General features: G+C 43.0%; 1 protein-coding gene across 1 annotated transcript in view; it reads left to right on the top strand.

Annotated features, from left to right (window-relative positions):
• The window catches only part of LOC121586437 (carcinoembryonic antigen-related cell adhesion molecule 1-like), a 29,498-nt gene extending 12,733 nt beyond the window's left edge, over positions 1-16,765 (top strand). Inside the window, exons 5-9 of the mRNA XM_041903111.2 lie at positions 1,774-2,052; positions 2,301-2,555; positions 2,761-2,881; positions 14,615-14,655; positions 15,193-16,765. Of these exons, the coding sequence (XP_041759045.2) occupies positions 1,774-2,052; positions 2,301-2,555; positions 2,761-2,881; positions 14,615-14,633 (674 nt within the window). The 3' untranslated portion in view covers positions 14,634-14,655; positions 15,193-16,765. The remainder of the gene's footprint in view (positions 1-1,773; positions 2,053-2,300; positions 2,556-2,760; positions 2,882-14,614; positions 14,656-15,192) is intronic.
• Positions 16,766-20,973: the final 4,208 nt, after the last annotated feature.

The following is a 20,973-nucleotide window of genomic DNA, read 5'->3' as shown; positions in this document are numbered from 1 at the left end:
TTTACTTTTAATGACTGACTAAAGCTGAGGAAATAAGACTTTGCCTCCGAAAATGTTTACCTTCAAGCCTGACACTTATTGGCCAAAGTATTGATTAGGCAGTTATGAGTCACCATTGAGGGCCATGAACTTTGTGTTTAAAACATATTATCTTGGCATTAGTTTTCCAACACTTACTAGTCTAGAAAGAAGATATCAAGATAAACAAGACAGTGGTTTCTCCTGTTCACCTGTTCAGCTGGTCCAAAACCAAAATACAAACTTGCCCTTAGTCACACTTTCAAGTGGTCTAGCATGACAGTGAGCATGTTAATTGCATTATCTATTCATGTACAGTTGAAGTCAGAAGTTTACATACACCTTAGCCAAATACATTTAAACTCAGTTTTTCACAATTCCTGACATTTAATCCTAGTAAAAATTCTCTGTCAGTTAGGATCACCACTTTATTTTAAGAATGTGAAATGTCAGAATAATAGTAGAGAGAATTCTTTATTTCAGCTTTTATTTCTTTCATCACATTCCCAGTGGGTCAGAGGTGTATATACAATCAATTAGTATTTGGTAGCATTGCCTTTAAATTGTTTAACTTGGGTCAAACCTTTCGGGTAGCCTTCCACAAGCTTTGCACAATAAAGTTGGGTGAATTTTGGCCCATTCCTCCTGACAGAGCTGGTGTAACTGAGTCAGGTTCGTAGGCCTCCTTGCTCGCACACGCTTTTTCAGTTCTGCCCACACATTTTCAATAGGATTGAGGTCAGGGCTTTGTGATGGCCACTCCAATACCTTGACTTTGTTGGCCTTAAGCCATTTTGCCACAACTTTGGAAGTATGCTTGGGGTCATTGTCCATTTGGAAGACCCATTTGCTACCAAGCTTTAACTTCCTGACTGATGTCTTGAGATGTTGCTTCAATATTTCCACATAATTTTCCTTCCTCATGATGTCATCTATTTTGTGAAGTGCACCAGTTCCTCCTGCAGCAAAGCACCCCCACAGCATGATGCTGCCACCCCCGTGCTTCACGGTTGGGATGGTGTTCTTCGGCTTGCAAGCCACCCCCTTTTTCCTCCAAACATAACAATGGTCATAATGGCCAAACAGTTCTATTTTTGTTTAATCAGACCAGAGGACATTTCTCCAAAAAGTACGATCTTTGTCCCCAAGTGCAGTAGCAAACCGTAGTCTGGCTTTTTTATGGCGGTTTTGAAGCAGTGGCTTCTTCCTTGCTGAGCGGCAGAGTTTTAATGACTCCAACCTAAGTGAATGTAAACTTCCGACTTCAACTGTAGGCAATTTGGTTCTGCTTGGTTGACAAGTTTTTGGTACATCAGGGCATTCAAAGACTCATTGTAAAATAACATTTGATTTGATGTCACATTTTATGGAAACGTGGCCTGGTATAAGCTGGACAGTGATATAGTAGCTACCCACTGGGCACAGATGTCAAATCAACGTCTATTCCACATTTGTTCAACGTAATTTCCTTGGAATGACTTGGAAACAACGTTGATTCAACCAGTGTGTACCCAGTGGTTAGATGTAATGTCATTAAGGTATAATGAAAGTACAATGTCTTCCAATTTAGTAGTCATCGTTAAATCCATCCAACTGAAATCTAATGAATAGTTCATCAAGCTTCATGGGGTGTTTATGTTCTAAATACTTTGTGGTTCTAGCACTCTGGTAGTTGTGAGTGAAACAAGCTGTTTCTCAGAGTGTTATCATCTGGTCTGTATAAACCCTAACTCCATTTTCCCCCTGTGTTTGTAGAGGCCATATCCGGCACTAAGATCACAGGCCCCAATGGAACGCTCGTCGCAGGTATTAGCACGGCCACCCTGAGCTGCCAGGCAAGCGCCGGCACCGCCGGCACCCGAGAGTGGCTGAAGAATGGCGTGGCACTGTCTCCTAGCAACAGGGTCGTGGTCTCGGCAGACAAGAGCTCGGTCATGATCGAGCCAGTGCAAAAGGAAGACAGTGGGGAGTACCAGTGTAAGCTGACCAATGCTGTGAACACAGACTCTGCCAGCCTCAAGATACTAGTCAACTGTGAGTATAGGCATCCTGACCATTAACACCAATAAACACCAATAAACAAAGTTTACTTTATATTCTGCTGTATATTCATAATGTTACAGTTATCCAAAAACAAAAGCTTTGTGTTTTACCCAAATCCATGATAAACTTTCTGAATGCTACAGTGTACTATTATTGAGGTCAGATGGCCAAATCCAGGTGAATTTCAGGTATAAAGCTTATGAAGGGAAAAGCTGAAATTCTGCTTTCCTGTATCTCAGTTGGTCCTGAGGCTGTGTCCGTGAAGGGGGAAATTGCCGTAGAGGTGAATGCCCCTGTCACGCTGAAGTGTACCTCAGTCTCCCTCCCTGCTGCCACCTACACCTGGAAGTTCAACGGGACGCTGACCGGCGTGATGACAGCCGAGTACATCATCGAAGCCGCTGTGTACAAGAACACTGGGATTTACACCTGTGAAGCCAGCAACGCCATCACCGGGCTGAGCACTGCCGTTGCCCACAAGCTGTCCGTCAAAGGTTTGATAGTGGAGGCTATAAGAGTATTCTACCATTTGGCACCATGGTTCTTAGAATGTCTTCTCAACTTTTGTAGGGATATTCTACTCATAAATCATGTACCACTGTACACGTTTATCTCATATGAAGCTGTTGCATTACTTTGAGATGTTCTGATGATGATGATGATGATGATAAACGATGGATTGTTCTTGTGATTCCGCAGAGGAGAGAACACTGGATGATGGTCTCACGGGTGGGCAGGTCGCTGGGATCATCATCGGCGTGCTTATCGCTCTAGTGCTCATCATCGCTGGAGTCCTCTACATGAGACGGAAAAAAAGACCGTGAGTTCTCTTGGTTTTACCTTTGATCCACTTATGCTATTCCATAAAATACAGTATGGCTTTGCAGACACAGCTGTTGTGTGTAATGATACACAATATGTCATCGTCTCTAAATGCTCTTCCTGTGAATCTCCAGTCCTCGCTTCATTCCTCTCACTCTTTGGCATCCCAGAACTTGTACATCAGGTTGTTACCAAGTATCTTCACTCTGTTCATAGCATCCAAACTCTCTGCACTTCCAAATCCCTGTTTCAGCAAACTCTTTGTAGCGTTTCCTTTGCCTCAACATAGATAAAGATACTGATTTTATTGGATTTACAGCAAGGTTTCATATGGAACTCCAAAGTGTCATTTCTGATCAATCGTCTCGCCAAAGTGAAAGTGATGCAAAAAACCACATCCTCTGAGTTAACTGCCAGTGGATTCAGGAATCATTATCTTAAAGCAAAGAACAAACAGTTTAGTCAAGGCAGACACAGGGTGACACGCCTCGCACATTCCAGCATTTGGCAACAGAAATCTATGAAAACACCCCATTCTGAACAAACCAGAAAGGGAGAAATATAACACAGGTGTCCTTGCTCACGGTTTTGCATCAAAACCCATTTCTCATTGGAACTCCAGCTTGTTGTATTACATGTTCACGTTCTCATTCCTCACCCCTTCCTCGCTAATAAGAGTGTTGTCAGACAGAGCAGACAAAAAAGTCACCTGACGTGAAAGAGATCACTGGAGGTCAAGTGTACCTGCAGAGCACGGTCTACCACCACCACCACTCCAAGGTTCAGAGTTTGTCTCCCTGCTCCTCATCGTCATAATCTGACAAACTCAAAATTGATATTTGAGGCTATTGTTCCATGACGGCGTTCGCACTCCTGGAGGTCATAGACAGGAAAATGCCTGTCTCCATTGACTAAGAATGTCAGGTTTGGATCATTGGCAGGCAATTATTGTAAGGTTGTCAATGGAAAAACAGGAACTCTATAAGTGAAGTTGAACTATTTGGATTGCTCACTTAATTTTTACCATTTTACGGCCCCCTAACCAATTGTGCTATTATGTGTGTTTTTTCGCGTTATTTGTCATTTATTCTGTACATAATGTTTCTGCCACAGTCTCTTATGACCAAAAAGAGCTTCTGGATATCAGGACAGCGATTACTCACCTCGTATTGGACAAAGATTCTTCTTCAACGAGTCGACCGTGAAGGATATTCTACAGACACCCGACAAGGCCCAAATCCTCGTCATTCCCATGAGAAAGAGACAGAGATATCGTGGATGTAGGCCGGGGTGCCTTGTAAGGATCCGACGGCGAGCGAGTAATCTGCCTCTTCCATCAGTCCTATTAGCCAATGTACAATCATTGGAAAACAAAATGGACGACTTAAGATCAAGAATATCCTACCAACGGGACATTAAAAACTGTAATATCTTATGTTTCACCGAGTCGTGGCTGAACGACAACATGGATAACATACAGCTGGCGGGATATCCGCTACAGGATAGAACGGCTGACTCCGGTAAGACAAGGGGTGGTGGTCTGTGTATATTTTTAGAAACAACAGCTGGTGCATGAAATCTAATACTAAGGAAGTCTCTAAGTTTTGCTCACCTGAGGTATCTCATGATAAGCTGTAGACCACACTATTTACCAAGAGAGCTTTCTTCTATATTTTTCGTAGCTGTCTATTTACCACAACAAACCGATGCTGGCACTAAGATTGCTCTCAATGAGCTGTATAAGGTCATAAGTAAACAGGAGAACGCTCATCCAGAGGCAGCGCTCCTAGTGACCGGGGACTTTAATATAGGGAAACTTAAATCTGTTCTACCTCATTTCTACCAGCATGTTAAATGTGCAACCAGAGGGAAAAAAAACTCTAGACCACCTTTACTCCACACACAGAGACACGTACAAAGCTCTCCCTCGCCCTCCATTAGGCAAATCTGACCATAATTCTATCTTCCTGATTCCTGCTTATAAGCAAAAACTAAAGCAGGAAGCACCAGTGACTTGGTTAATAAGGAAGTGGTCAGATGACGCAGATGCTAATCTACAGGACTGTTTTACTAGCACAGACTGGAATATGTTCCGGGATTCTTCCGATGGCATTGAGGAGTACATCACATTTTATTGATTAATTTTTTTATTTTACCTTTATTTTAAGTAGGCAAGTCAGTTAAGAACAAATTCTTATTTACAGTGACGGCCTACACCGGCCAAACCCGGACGACGCTGGGCCAATTGTGCGCCGCCCTATGGGACTCCCAATCACAGCCGGTTGTGATACAGCCTGGAATCGAACCAGGGAGTCTGTAGTGACTCCTCAAGCACTGAGATGCAGTGCCTTAGACCGCTGCGCCACTCGGGCTTCAGCAATAAGGGCATTGATGACGTCATCCCCACAGTGACCGTACGTACATACCCCAACCAGAAGCCATGGATTACAGGCAACATCCGCACTGAGCTAAAGGGTAGAGCTATCGCTTTCAAGGAGCGGGATTCTAACCCTGACACTTATAAGAAATCCCGCTATTCCCTCCGACGACCATCAAACAGGCAAAGAGTCAATACAGGACTAAGATTTTATTGTACTATACCGGCACCGATGCTAGTCGGATGTGGCAGGGCTTGCAAACTATTACAGTCTACAAAGGGAAGCACAGCCGCGAGCTGCCCAGTGACACGAGCCTACCAGACGAACTAAATCACTTCTATGCTCGCTTCGAGGCAAGCAACACTGAAGCATGCATGAGAGCATCAGCTGTTTTGGATGACTATGTGATCACGCTCCCCATAGCCAATGTGAGTAAGACTTTTAAGCAGGTCAACATTCACAAGGCCACAGGGCCAGACGGATTACCAGGACGTGTACTCCGAGCATGCGCTGACCAACTGGCAAGTGTCTTCACTGACATTTTCAACATGTCCCTGACTGAGTCTGTAATACCAACATGTTTCAAGCAGACCACCATAGTCCCTGTGCCCAAGAACACTAAGATAACATGCCTAAATGACTACCGACCCGTAGCACTCACGTCTGTAGCCATGAAGTGCTTTGAAAGGCTGGTCATGGCTCACATCAACACCATTACCCCAGAAACCCTAGACCCACTCCAATTTGCATACCGCCCCAACAGATCCACAGATGATGCAATCTCTATTGCACTCCACACTGCCCTTTCCCACCTGGACAAGAGGAACAGCTACGTGAGAATGCTATCCATTGACTGCAGCTCAGCGTTCAACACCATAGTGCCCTCAAAGCTCATCACTAAGCTAAGGACCCTGGGACTAAACACCTCCCTCTGCAACTGGATCCTGGACTTCCTGACGGGCCGCCCCCAGGTGGTAAAGGTAGGTAACAACACATCTGCCACGCTGATCCTCAACACAGGGGCCCCTCAGGGGTGCGTGCTCAGTCCCCTCCTGTACTCCCTGTTCACCCATGACTGCATGGCCAGGTACGACTCCAACACCATCATTACGTTTGCCGACGACACAACAGTGGTAGGCCTGATCACCGACAATGATGAGACAGCCTATAGGGAGGAGGTCAGAGACCTGGCCATGTGGTGCCAGGATAACAACCTCTCCCTCAATGTGATCAAGACAAAGGAGATGATTGTGGACTACAGGAAAAAGAAGAGGACTAAGCACGCCCCCATTCTCATCGACGGGGCTGTAGGGGAACAGGTTGAGAGCTTCAAGTTCCTTGGTGTCCACATCATCAACAAATTATCATGGTCCAAACACACCAAGACAGTCGTGAAGTGGGCACGACAAAGCCTGTTCCCCCTCAGGAGACTGAAAAGATTTGGCATGGGTCCTCAGATCCTCAAAAAGTTATACAGCTGCACCATCGAGAGCATTCTGACTGGTTGCATCACCGCCTGATATGGCAACTGCTCGGCCTCCGACCGCAAGGCACTACAGAGGGTAGTGCGTACAGCCCAGTACATCACTGGGGCCAAGCTTCCTGCCATCCAGGACCTCTATACCAGGCAGTGTCAGAAGAAGGCCCTAAAAATTGTCAAAGACTCCAGCCATCCTAGTCATAGATTGTTCTCTCTGCTACCGCACGGCAAGCGGTATCGGAGCGCCAAGTCTAGGTCCAAAAGGCTTCTTTAACAGCTTCTACCCCCAAGCCATAAGACTCCTGAACAGCTAATCATGGCTACCCGGACTATTTGCATTGTCCCCCACACCCCACCCCCTCTTTTACGCTGCTGCTACTCTGTTTATTATCTATGTAAAGTCACTTTAACTCTACCCACATGTACACATTACTTCAATTACCTCGACTAACCGGTGCCACCGCACATTGACTCTGTACCGGTACCCCCTGTATATAGCCTCCCTACTATTATTTTATTTTACTGCTGCTCTTTAATTATTTTATATTTTTTTCATAAAACTGCATTGTTGGTTAAGGGCATTTCACTGTAAGGTCTACACCTGATGTATTCGGCGGATGTGGCAAATCAAATTTGATTTGATTTGATTTCAAACAAGGAAAGGGAAATATAGCTACAGGGATTACTGATGCAAAGACCAACCGCCTTTATCCAGACAGGAAGATGAGCCTCCAGATAACCAACCAGCATAACATGCATTTCACCAAAATTGCAGACTTCCTGCTGGATAACTAACAAGCTGACAAAAAGATAAAAAACACAAAAGATACAACATTTTACTTGAGTTCACTTCATTGTCATGTTTACAGCCAGTGAACAAGGGGAATGCAGTGTGGTGTTAAAAGCAGACCTGATTGGTTAGGTTTAGACCACCCTGTGTGCACAACTGGGTTCACACAGATGCACACCTGTTTATATGAGAGAGGGACTTGCAGGTTCAAAGCCCCAAACACGATCCTGTTCCTGATTAGTGTGATAGGTGACTGGTAAATTAGTTCACAGCAGGCCAGGCCCCTATGTAAAATGGGGGGGATTAGAGATGACAGGTGCCGATAGTGTAGGTTTCTGGTAAAGGTCACTGTCACTGTCTTTATAGTGAGCAGATTATTTTCTCCGGTAGAGGATACAGGTACAGTTGAAGTCGGAAGTTTACATACACCTTAGCCAAATACATTTAAACTCATTTTTCACAATTCCTGACATTTAATCCTAGTAGAAATTCCCTGTCTTAGGTCAGTTAGGATCACCGCTTTATTTTAACAATGTGAAATGTCAGAATAATATAATAATAATAATAATATGACATTTAGCAGACGCTTTTATCCAAAGCAATTTACAGTCATGTGCGCATACATTTTTACGTATGGGTGGTCCCGGCGATCGAACCCACTACCCTGGCGTTACAAGCGCCATGCTCTACCAATTGAGCTACAGAGGACCACCTTAATAGTAGAGAGAATTATTTATTTAAGCTTTTATTACTTTCATCACATTCCCAGTGGGTCAGAAGTTTACATACACTCAATTAGTATTTGGTAGCATTGCCTTTAATCTGTTTAACTTGGGTCAAACGTTTCGGGTAGCCTTCCACAAGCTTCCCACAATAAGTTGGGTGAAGGTCAGGGCTTTGTGATGGCCACTCCAATACCTTGACTTTATTGTCCTTAAGCCATTTTGCCACAACTTTGGAAGTATGCTTGGGGTCATTGTCCATTTGGAAGACCCATTTGCGACCAAGCTTTAACTTCCTGACTGATGTCTTGAGATGTTGCTTCAATATATCCACATCATTTTCCTTCCTCATGATGCCATCTATTTTGTGAAGTGCACTAGTCCCACCTGCAGCAAAGCACCCCCACAGCATTATGCTGCCACCCCCGTGCTTCACGGTTGGGATGGTGTTCTTTGGCTTGCAAGCAACCCCGTTTTTCCTCCAAACATAACGATGGTCATTATGGCCAATAGTTCTATTTTTGTTTCATCAGACCGGAGAACATTTCTCCAAAAAGTACGATCTTTTGTCCCCAAGTGCAGTAGCAAACCGTAGTCTGGCTTTTTTATGGCGATATAGGACTCGTTTTTACTGTGGATATAGATACTTTTGTACCTGTTTCCTCCTGAATCGTCACAAGGTCCTTTGCTGTTGTTCTGGGATTGATTTGCACTTTTCGCACAAAAGTACGTTCATCTCTAGGAGACAGAACGCGTCTCCTTCCTGAGCGTTATGACGGCTGCGTGGTTCCATGGTGTTTATACTTGCATACTATTGTTTGTACAGATGAACGTGGTACCTTCAGGCGTTTGGAAATTGCTCCCAAGGATGTACCAGACTTGTGGAGGTCTATAATTTATTTTCTGAGGTCTTGGCTGATTTATTTTGATTTTCCCATGATGTCAAGCAAAGAGGCACTGAGTTTGAAGGTAGGCCTTAAAATACATCCACAGGTACACCTCCAATTGACTCAAATGATGTCAATTAGCCTATCAGAAGCTTCTAAAGCCATGACATTTTCTGGAATTGTCCAAGCTGTTTAAAGGCACAGTCAACTTAGTGTATGTAAACTTCTGACCCACTGGAATTGTGATACAGTGAATTATAATAGAAATAATCTGTCTGTAAACAATTGTTGGAAAAATTACTTGTGTCATGCACAAAATAGATGTCCTAACCGACTTGCCAAAACTATAGTTTGTTAACAAGACATTTGTGGAGTGGTTGAAAAACTAGTTTTAATGACTCCAACCTAAGTGTATGTAAACTTCCGACTTCAACTGTAGATGTATTTCTCAGGTGTACACTGAATTTGTTTAACCATGTTCTGATATACGTTACATGACACTTTTACAGAGTATCCAAGACTGATTTAAGCAACTAAGATATGATTCTGTTGATATTTGCTAGATCAATACCATGACAACATGTTTACAGTAGATAACTGTGATATGTCACTCACAGATAAACCACTGCCAAAGACCTGCATATGTATTTATGCTGGCTCACTCTACTCATTCTGCCTGGCCTTATCAGCCTGGATCAACGCTGTGGGTTTCAGTATTTTGAAAACACAGTCGGACCACATTCCAACACTCTCTCTAGCATCACACTCAGGAGAGGAAGATTCCATCTCAACAGCGGGGTCCGCCTCTTTTCGCTCCTCTCTGAATCACCTTAAGATAACAAGCTGTCGGAATGTTTTGCCCCAGGAGTGGAACGGCCCCTCCAGCCGAGCTTAAGCCCCTCTCCTCACTTCAGATTCAGAGATTCAGTGTTTAATAGTCACATGTACAGAGTTGCAGGTGTGATTGCAGGGTACAGTGAAAATCTTAGGCTTCGAGCTACAACATGCAGGACTAAGTGAAATAAAATAATGGAACTGGTAATAAAAAAGAAATAGCACTATACACATAATAACAACTGTGGCGGTGATGAATAAATAAATAAAGTAGTTGGGGGGGGGGGTTGTCCATCGGGGGAGTAACAGGGGGGAGGGTATAGCAGGTAGCTGACTAGTGGTGGCTATTCAGCAGTCTGATGGTCTGACGGTAGAATCTATTGGCCAGTCTTTCAGTTTTTGCAATGATGCTCCTGTACTGCCCGCGTCTGAGTGATTGAAGCAGGAAGAACAGGGCATGGCTTGGATGGCTGGGGTCCCTGATGATCTTCTTGGCCTTCCTACAGCACCTGGTGTTGTAGGTGTCCTGTAGGGCAGATAGTGTGCACCCAATGGTGCGTTCGGCTGCACGTATCACCCTCTTAAGAGCTTTGCGGTCCGCGGCAGTGGAGTTTTGCCGTACCAGGCTGTGATGGTGCTGCTGTTGAACACTGTGAGGGCCCTCAAGGACAGGCCTATTTTCTTCAGCATCCTGAGGTTGAAGAGTCACTGTCGCGCCTTCACTACGGTGTCCATGTGGTTAGACCATTTCAGCTTCTCTGAGATGTGTATGCCGAGGAATTTGAAATTATTGATCGTCTCCACGGCGGCCCCATTGATGAGGATGAGGGCGTGTCCAGCCTGGTTCCTCCTGAAGTCCACAATCAGCTCCTTTGTTTTGCTAAGAGGTTGTTTACTGGGCACCAAGCCATCAGAGGGCCTACCTCCTCCCTGTAGGCTGTCTCGTTGTTGTTGGTGATCAGGCCTACTACTGTCGTGTCGTCAGCGAACTTGATGATGGAGTTGGAACTGTGTGAGGCCACGTAGTCATGGGTATACAGGGAATACAGGATGTGTTGAGGATCAGTGTCGAGGAGGTCATGTTGCCTACCTTTACCACCTGGCGGCCTGTCAGGAAGTCCAGGACCCAGTTGCATAGGGAGGAGTTTAGACCCAGGGCCATGAGCTTTGTAATGAGCTTATAGGGCACTATGGTATTGAAGCCTGAGCTGTAGTCGATGAACAGCATCCTCACATATGCATTCCTTTTGTCCAGGTGGGTAAGGGCAGTGTGCAGTGCAATAGCGATTGCGTCGTCTGTGGATCTGTCAGGGCGGTAGGCGAATTGGAGAGGGACGAGTGTGTCGGGGAATGAGAAGGTGATGTGGTCTTTGACCAGACTCTCGAAGCACTTCATGATGACGGAAGTGAATGCTGCGGGTCGGTAGTTATTCAGTTCAGTCTTTCCCTTTCTTGGGCACGGGAATGATAGTGGACATCTTGAAGCAGGTGGGGATAGCGGCCTAAGCTAGGGAGAGATTGAAAATGTCAGAGAACACAACAGCCAGCTGGTCTGCACATGCTCTGAGGGTACAGCTAGAGACGTCGTCTGGGCCGGCAGCCTTGCGAGGGTTAACACGTTTGAATGACTTACATATGTCGTCAGTGGAGACGGTGAGTGTGTTGTCATCGGGGGCTCTCCTTGGCAGCTCAGGGTCATTGTGCTCGAATCTTGAGAAAAAGGTGTTTAGCTCGTCCAGTAGGGTGGCGTTGGTGACCGTGATGTGGCTGGCATTCTTTTTATAGTCTGTGATCGTTAGGAGCCCCTGACACATACGCCTTGTGTCCGACCCGCTAAATTGCTCCTCCCCTTTCTCCCTATACTTGTGTTTCGCCATCTTGATCGATCTGCGTAAGTCATATTTGTACTGTTTAACCAAACTATTGTCCCTGGTCACCTTGCCCTGTTTATAAGCAGCATCTCCCTCTATCAGATTTTGGGTACGTTTTGATGGACTAGAGAGGTGGACAGAGATTGAGTCAGTGGAACAATGATTAGATAAAGGTATGCTCTTCTTTATTGCCATCACTTGGATTTTCCCCCTTTCCAGGGTAGTCACTGGTTATAGGGGAGAGGCTGAGTTGAGAGTATGGTTGGAATGTCACCGTCGTGTCTGCACAGGTCTCTCTCTCGCTTTCTGTCCATCTCCCTCTTCTTCTCACCGCTTCTGTCTTTTACTGTCTTTTACTCTTTCTAACATTCTTACTCAACATTCCTCTCTTCCACTTGGTTCCCTCTGTCCTCGCTTACCTTCCACTATGACTTAAAGTGTCCTCCATAGAGTTTGTCCTGAGGGTCATTCCTTACGGAAGTACTCATATTATCTGAAGGCATGCCGTAATTCAGCCATAGTAATGGTACACGGGCATACCTGCAGGATCAATGTGAAAACTGGCAAGTTAATGAGTCATCCTCTTCCTGTGTTTGTCCCCATTATTATGTCTACTGCTCTTATCAATGGCACAAAACTAGGCTAGATGCTTAGGTGCTTTCTGAGATGAGATCCCAGCATTAAAAAGGTTACAGTACCTACCAACACTGCTCGTGTTCGTCAGGGCATTAGGATTTGTTCATGAACCATTTAAACTTGTAGGAATTGGCCTATATGGATAGGGCTAAAAAGAAATGTTTCTTACAGAAGAAAGATGAAAACCGTATGCATGACCATGGTAGCAATTAAAAGGAAACAGTTTAGAGATTATGGGAAAATTATTAGACTAAAGGCAAGGACAAAACAGTTAATCTGACACAAGACTGAATCCAAACATTACACTGTTGATTGTATGTGCATTTTACATTTACTGTACTTTTCGCCGCATTTGTTGATAACGAAATCTGGAAATACTCTGGATACATTCAGTAACATGATAAGAATATTCATGGAAGATTTGGGGTAGGTACAACATAAGACAAAAAATGACAAGGGTTTGAGTGAGAGGTCTAACTGGTGTCTCCAAGTGGCTACACACCTCTCCAAAGTGTGCACAGCTCCTAAGCAATTTTAATGCACTTTTATGACTCAAAGAAGAGTCTTTAACTATAAGGTGCTAATTCAAGCTCTCCTAGCTGTGCTGTTGAGGAAGTAGAGCAAGCAGACTTGTAGTTATTTTGACACAGGCTCATTCTGTTCAGAACAACCCAGGGTATGACTCCACGTCATCTTGTAACTGAACATCAAGCATAGTGATCATAAACATTGACAATGTACTGTATATTACATGAGTTTTATGATACGGAAATGTGAAGTGTTTGGCTTGTTTCTATGGCATAAAAGCGATATTTATTATAATCCCCAACGTCTCATCTTTCAAAATACATTGAGTCCTCTTTATTTACAGCATTTCCCTCACTCAGACAACAAAACATTTGCTCAAATTACCCAATTAGACGGAGGGATGGGGGCAACATCTTGTCGCTCGGGGTGCTCAAGTTCAGAACCGCTGTCAGTCAAAACCCATACCGCGCTGTGAGGCGTAGACTTTGAGCTCTGACGTCATGTACACTCAGTTGACAGTTTATTAGGTACACCTAATGGTTAGCTTCTACAGACAGTGAGTCATGTGGCCGTGGCTTGCTATATAAAGCAGGCAGACGGGCATCCAGGCATTCAGTTATTGTTCAATTGAACATTATAATGGGTAAAACTGTGAGCATGGTATTATCGTCAGTGCCAGTCCCACCAATTCCAGTATCTTAGAAATGGCCGGCCTTCTGGGCTTTTCACGCACAACAATGTCTAGGGTTTACCGAAAATGGTGCGACAAACAAATAACATCCAGTCAGCGGCAGTCCTGTTGGCGAAAAATGCTTGTTGATGAGAGGTCGAAGGAGAATGACAAGAATCGTGTAAGCTAACAGGCCGGCAACAACAGTGGTGTGTAGAACGGCATCTCGGAACGCACAACTCGTCAATCCTTGTCACAGATGGGCTATTGCAGCAGACGACCACACCAGGTTCCACTCCTATCAGCTAAAAACAAGAAGAAGCAGCTCCAGTGCGCACGCGATCACGAACACTAGACAATTGAGGAGTAGTAAAAAAACATAGCCTGGTCCAACGAATCCCGATTCCTCTTGCGTCATGCTGATGGCAGAGTCAGGATTTGCCGTAAGCAGCATGAGTCTATGGCCCCATCCTGTCTGGTGTCAACGGTACAGGCTGGTGGTGGTGCTGTAATGGTGTGGGTAATGTTTTCCTGGCACATGCTAGGTCCCTTGATACCAATTGAGCAACGTTTCCATGCCCGAAGAATTCAGGCTGTTCTGGGGGCAAATGGGTGTCTGACCCGGTCCTAGATGGGTGTACCAAATAAACTATGTATAGCATGTTACTGTACAGCCACTGCGTACCAATTTAGGTGCTTATCAGTGTCCAAATCTGCCATTTTCAAATTAGGAGACACAATTCCTTTGAAATAATAGCTGCCTGCTTTATATTTGTTGCTGTCATGTGGGTATATGACCTAAAATCATGTAATTCAGGTTGTCAAAGTGAAGTTATCATCCCCACAATAGTGAGGCGTCTTGTTTTCTCAAATCCCTTCAAAGCGAGGTCATCATTACAGTAATCGCCACTATTTTATTTTATGTTCTGTTTCAGGATCGAGTCGCCCTACTAGAAGAGTGCCCAGAGGAAAGCTGGTAAGCCGCTCTTTGATAACTCTATGTTATCCTCAAGTTGTTTGATTTCCCTTGTCAGGCGACGCAGGCTAGCATTATCCTGTGTTGTGACAACAGTTATCAAGGCTGTCTCCACTGACCTGGGACAAACATGCCACTCCCTATCACTCACATTTGACCTGAAAGGCCTCTGACTTTCAGATAAGAATGTTGACTTTATACGGAGGGAGTGGGTACCAAGTCTGGCACCAAGTCCGAGTCTGGCATAGCTACAGTAAATCAGTGTGTCCTTTCATCTGAATGAACAAGTAATGCAAAGGTCCTCATTGTTGTTATTATTTAATTTTAGCCTATTAGCATTTTGGGAGTTGAAGTAGAACAAAAGCCATTAGATACTGTATAGCCTAACTATTGCCAATGTTCACCTAAGAGGTGAAAGACTTTCAGACGAGGGATGATGAATAAAAAGTTATTTAACTTCAGAAGTTGTTCTTGTTGTTGTAAGTATCACTTAGTGGTAAACTATGAGTCATGTGACCCCTTTCTTCTTCCCCACAGGAGCTATCAGCCCAAAGAATCAGCCAATTATTCCCCTCAAGATCAATCTCTGCAGTCAGGAAGACCACTCAGGTGGAAACCTCCCCCAGGTCTGTCCAGCCATACAAACTATTAATCACAAAGTCCACATAACCCCAGTGGTCACAACATCACCCCTCCCTAACCCTCACACATCAGAGGACCTGGTCATCTCCTTTGAAAATGGTGGTGTGTGTCTGGAACTCTGGGTCCTTGGGCTTGGATTGGACCAGAAAGCTCCAACATATCTATCCCATCTAACATATATCTGTCTGAAATGACTTATTTTCCTTCACACACCTTCCCTCCTCTCCATCCATCCCATTGGCTAAGGTAAACAGCTTCCAACACTCCCTGGGATGCTGACTCTTCCTCTCACAAAACAGAGGAATGTCATCGCATACATCAATTTCTCCACACATTCCTTGGGAAATGAATCGCATCATAGACTTGAGCGATGGTGATGTCCTGTCCGTCACAAGTGATCCTTTCAGCTTTGAGAAACTGGAGGAGGATTTAGTGGTGCAATACATTGGAGTCCTTAGTCACTTGGTCACTTCTCACTGATTATAACATCAAGGCGAATGGGCAAGTATCGTCTGAAACTTTCTAACACCTGACGGACACAGGTTTGTAAATCTGACGTTACCACAGCCGGGTGTCTGCTTGATCCCAAGGATTGCTTTTTTTCCCTTTTATTTTTTGGTCTTTACTTCTCCAAGATCTGCTCGTAAGATCTTAATGTGAAGACAGCAATGACAAGATCCAACACGCAGCAAATGTTCGGGGGAGAAAAGAAAGGTAGGAATTTTTGTGGGCAAAGACATTCTTTGGTTTTGGAGGGAAAATGTGTGTGCTTCAGGGCTATTGAGTTTCGTTATTTGCTGTATTCCACTTTTCAATGGATCCATCGTTGAAATTGGAATATTGTTTTTATAATTTGGGCTTTTGTAGTTTAAACCAAAAAAATACATAACTATGTTTTAGAAACATGAATGAACAAGTGCCATTTTATGTTAACTGTAACACAACCCCTTTTTACCTGCTTCTTAGCTTTGTTTTTTTTGGAACCCTCAGATGAATACACTGAGCTGATGATGTTCTTTTATCTAATGAATGATAATGAGTTGTTTGCTGTCAAACAATTAGTTGTTTAACAGCTCACACAGGTGTGTGACACTCAATCATACACACCTTCAATTAGAACACACAGTACTATGGGTTAAGAGTTCTTTATCTGTTGAGTTTTCTCCCGCCAATCAAAGCCAGTGGGGGGTTTTGCGTTGCATGAACAGTACAGGGCAGTTACTCTGGTAGGCCTGGTGATGTTAATGTCACTTGGCTGTGGAAGGTGTTTACTCTTGTGATTTGACCTACTTTGTTAAAACATGTAATTATATAAAGCATTCGGTCTATTCAAACAGAAAGACACACACATAAAGACAGATACACGGACACCAGAATTTGAAGAAAGTAACCAAATACACTGAACAAAAATATAAACGCAACATGTAAAGTGCTGGTCCCATGTTTCATTAGCTGAAAAAAATATCCCAGAAATGTTCCATACACACAAAAAACGTATTTCTCTCAAATTTGGTGCACTAATTTGTTAACATCCCTGTTATTGAGCATTTTATCCTTTGTCAAGATAATCCATCCACCTGACAGGTGTGGCATATCAAGAAGCTGATCAAACAGCATGATCATTACACAGGTGCACCTTGTGCTGGGGACAATAAAAGGCCACTCTAAAATGTGCAGTTTTGTCACACAACACACAATGCCACAGATGTCTCAAGTTTTGAGGGAGCGTGCAATTGGCATGCTGACTGCAGGAATGTCCACCAGAGCTGTTGTCAGAGAATGTAATGTTAATTTCTCTACCATAAGCCGCTCCAACGTCGTTTTAGAGAACGTCCAACCGGCCTCACAACCGCAGACCACGTGTAATTACGCCAGCCCAGGACCTCCACATCTGGCTTCTTCACCTGCGGGGGGGTGGTCTGCAATAAAGCACTTTTTGATTGGCTGGGCCTGGCTCTCCAGTGGGTTGGCCTGGATCCCAAGTGGGGGGGCCTATGCCATATCGCTGCCCACCTGCCCAGTCATGTGAAATCCATATATTAGGACCTAATTTATTTATTTTAATTGACTGATTTCCTTAAATGAACTGTAACTCAGCAAAATCTTTGCAATTGTTGCATGTTGAGTTTATATTTTTGTTCAGCATAGATACACTGGTCCAAATTGGTCTTACCACTGCATTTGATATTGTCATATGGCTCATTAGTTGTCAAAGAGATCTAAATAAGAAACTTGATTGACTGAGGAAGAATGCGATTGTTACGTTTTTGTCTAGTTGGTCTAATTCTTGAAGATAAACAGGGAGAAATTGACAACTTTACCTGAACAGTGTTTTAGTGTAGCTGAGCATTTTTATTAAAGGGATAGACCAGCTCTGATGAAAAATGGCACATCGATAAACTGCTCCCTTTGTAAATATTATTTACTTAATGTAAATGTATACTGTAATGAACATTGTATTTTTGGGGCTTTTCATTCGGTCATCTATTTGGGGTTTCTTGCTTTATCTTAATTTGAATATTTCAAATGTCAGAAACTTTCTCAGGTTTTTTACAGAAAGGCGTATTATTCTTTAACGACTGACCAGCCTATATTCATTAATCATTTTTAGTTGTATTTATTATTCTGTTGTTAATGCGATTTGCATGTGTTACAGTCTTGTTTTTTTTCAAAGTGAACTTTTCTACCTATGTCTAGCTAGCCAACCCAGTCGCTGTGTTTCCAAACACCCAATCACCTCTCTCTCTCTCTCGTTCCTGGGATTTGGAATGACAGAACATAAAGGCGGACCAACGGTTCATTTTTGAAATCCTGTGTTTACTCTTTACTGGTGAGATAACTGAGAGGATTTCTGTTTTGCTGAAGTTGGTGTGTGTGTATGCAATGGTGCTCTCCTCTCCTGCCACACCAGTCCCCCTGTTTCTTCACAGATATGCCTCAGAAAGAAAGAAAGAAAGAAAGAAAGAAAGAAAGAAAGAAAGAAAGAAAGAAAGAAAGAAAGAAAGAAAGAAAGAAAGAAAGAAAGAAAGAAAGAAACGATGTAAAGACCTGCTTTAACAACAGAGAATCACTGCGGTGGGCAAGTTGTGTGCTCAGGGTGGGAAACCGACACCCTGAGCTCTGGGGTGGGTTAAATAAAGCATCCATATTTTATCCAAACCATAATAGACTGGATTTGAAACCACATATTTACATTTGAACTGGATTTGATCCTCTTGTAAACACATTCATATAAAATGAGCTAACCTGTCTAGTGTAATTGGAAAGGGAATACGAATGCACGGTTGGATGAACAAACACTACAAGGTGCAGGAAGCTCTTGGTAGTGACAAGTCTATCAAGTCAATTTGCCTGAGTCAACAATGGCTTTTTAAAATATTTGTCTGGTTGGGTGTTAAAACAATGGGACAACTGTGTAACACTGTACTTGAATGTAAAAGAAAACTCAATCAAATGTAAGTGTACAAAAATATATCTGGATCCCGTTTAAAGCTGTCTTTATGTCTTATAAGATTACACCACATCTAGGATCTCAAGCTTTTTGTTGCCAGTGTATTAGTGTTATTGAGTGCAAAGTGTTCTGCTTGTCAAACAACAGTGTGTAGTAAGCCATGAAATCAAATCTACTGAATGTAATGACTTTTTGAGCAATTATCTTGAAAATTAAAGCCAAGAGGAGTTTGTATAATTCTTTAATAACTTGATTGTAACATGTTTGTTGTGGCCATGTGGTTTGAAGGCTATGTTGGGTGTAGGCTACCTCTACCTGACTTTCAATAACCCTGTCACTGTCAGGAAGGTGTGCCTGCCCAGGACATTAGTTCATAAATAAGTCTGCTTGGCAGATCGAGTGAGTGAGTGAGTGAGTGAGTGTCTCACCCATGAAGAGTGTTGGCTAAAGAATAGCCCCCAGTCACAAATGAGGACTTTCAGGTTTTGCTGATATGTCATGGGGGCAGTGTCCATTCAGCTCTCTCAATCCTCTACCATTGCATTTACACACTTATCCTCAACATACAGACAGTTTCCTAGATAGTAAAACTTGGTGTCAATTACTTCTTTACCAATGGCTTCTCTAGCGCACAGACCTGAAACGTACCTTGGAGTGAATCCCCCTCCACGTCCAAGGCCCAGGGGCCTCATTTGTAAAACCATGCGTACTTAAAAAATAGACCCTAAAACATGCGTGCGCCAGTTTTCACGCTAAAGTTGGCATTTATAAAAACTGAACTTTGTGTGATCACCTTCCCACAAACTTTAGATAATGAGCACTCACAGTTTCTAGTGGTTAAAGTATTGCATTTCAAGCAGGCAAGTAGATTAGTATTTTGTGCAAATGGGAGATATGATAGACCGGCTTATTCATAACAATAAACAGGTTAATAACAAGATGCAATCCTTTGCCGTTAGTGAGAAGAGAGATTAAAATCTATTTTGTTTATCTTTGCATTTTAAAATAATAAAAAAATAGGCATCCATTTCCTAGGCTATTATTTATTTCATTTCCATGATCATTGCATAATACATTCCTCACCTTTTCTGTCATGGTTTCATCCTCACGAAGTTGCATAGGCCTACAACAAGGATACCATTCGTCCCATCTCTAGTTTAATTGGACCCACTTCACAGTAGTAAACAGATAAGCTATTTCAAGTATTTTACTCTATGCCATCCGATCCGGAGCGCAGTTTATTGATGACGGTTGTAGATTACTTCTGTAGTTTACGTCTGAATACTGTAATTTCCCATTTTTCGAGTAGACAATATTGCATTTATACACATAATTAATATTTTCATAACCATTGCAGAATAAAGTCTTCACCTGTTCTGGCCATGGTAGGTTCATATTCCGAAGTAGCCATAGCGTACAACAAATGACCATGCGCATCTCTCATTTAATTGGGCCTATTAGATATGCTATTATTTCAAGTATTTTGTTCTATGCATCAGAAAGGAAGCGTGGTTTATAACATACAGTAGAATCTAACAGTTTATCTTTTGCGTTGAAGTGTGTATGGCTACCACTGTAAGTAGACAATGTTTCAGAATTCGGGCAGTGAAGCATCAGTTTGAGAAAAAGTAAATGCAATAAGTGAGGACCTATTCAATTTAAATGGTCTGTTTGCAATTGCTGTTGTCTTTCATAAACTTTTTGTCTGACAGATAGCCTAAACCTACAGCAAATGTCACTGCAAAAGTTTAACATTCTGCCATCACCTATAAAGACATTTGATTAAGTTCGCTATTGCTATTTCCTTTAAAAAAACTGCCTCGTCCTAATTCGAATACTTCCAAAGTATACAGCAAATACGGGCGTTATTGTCATCATAAAAGGTGAACGATGTGCGTTTTTTCAGGCGGCGTTTTAATGCTTGTTCAAATTAAATCAAATCAAATGTTATTGGCCACATGCGCCGAATACAACAGGTGCAGACATTACAGTGAAATGCTTACTTACAGCCCTTAACCAACAGTGCATTTATTTTTAATAAAAAAGTAAAATAAAACAACAACAAAAAAGTGTTGAGAAAAAAAGAGCAGAAGTAAAATAAAATAACAGTATATATACAGGGGGGTACTGGTGCAGAGTCAATGTGCGGGGGCACCGGCTAGTTGAGGTAGTTGAAGTAATATGTACATGTGGGTAGAGTTAAAGTGACTATGCATAAATAATTA

The sequence above is a fragment of the Coregonus clupeaformis genome, chromosome 17, assembly GCF_020615455.1.
Source record: "Coregonus clupeaformis isolate EN_2021a chromosome 17, ASM2061545v1, whole genome shotgun sequence".
Classification (NCBI taxonomy): domain Eukaryota; kingdom Metazoa; phylum Chordata; class Actinopteri; order Salmoniformes; family Salmonidae; genus Coregonus; species Coregonus clupeaformis.
Note: the sequence above shows the minus strand (reverse complement) of the source record. Positions and strands in the feature narration are given on the sequence as shown.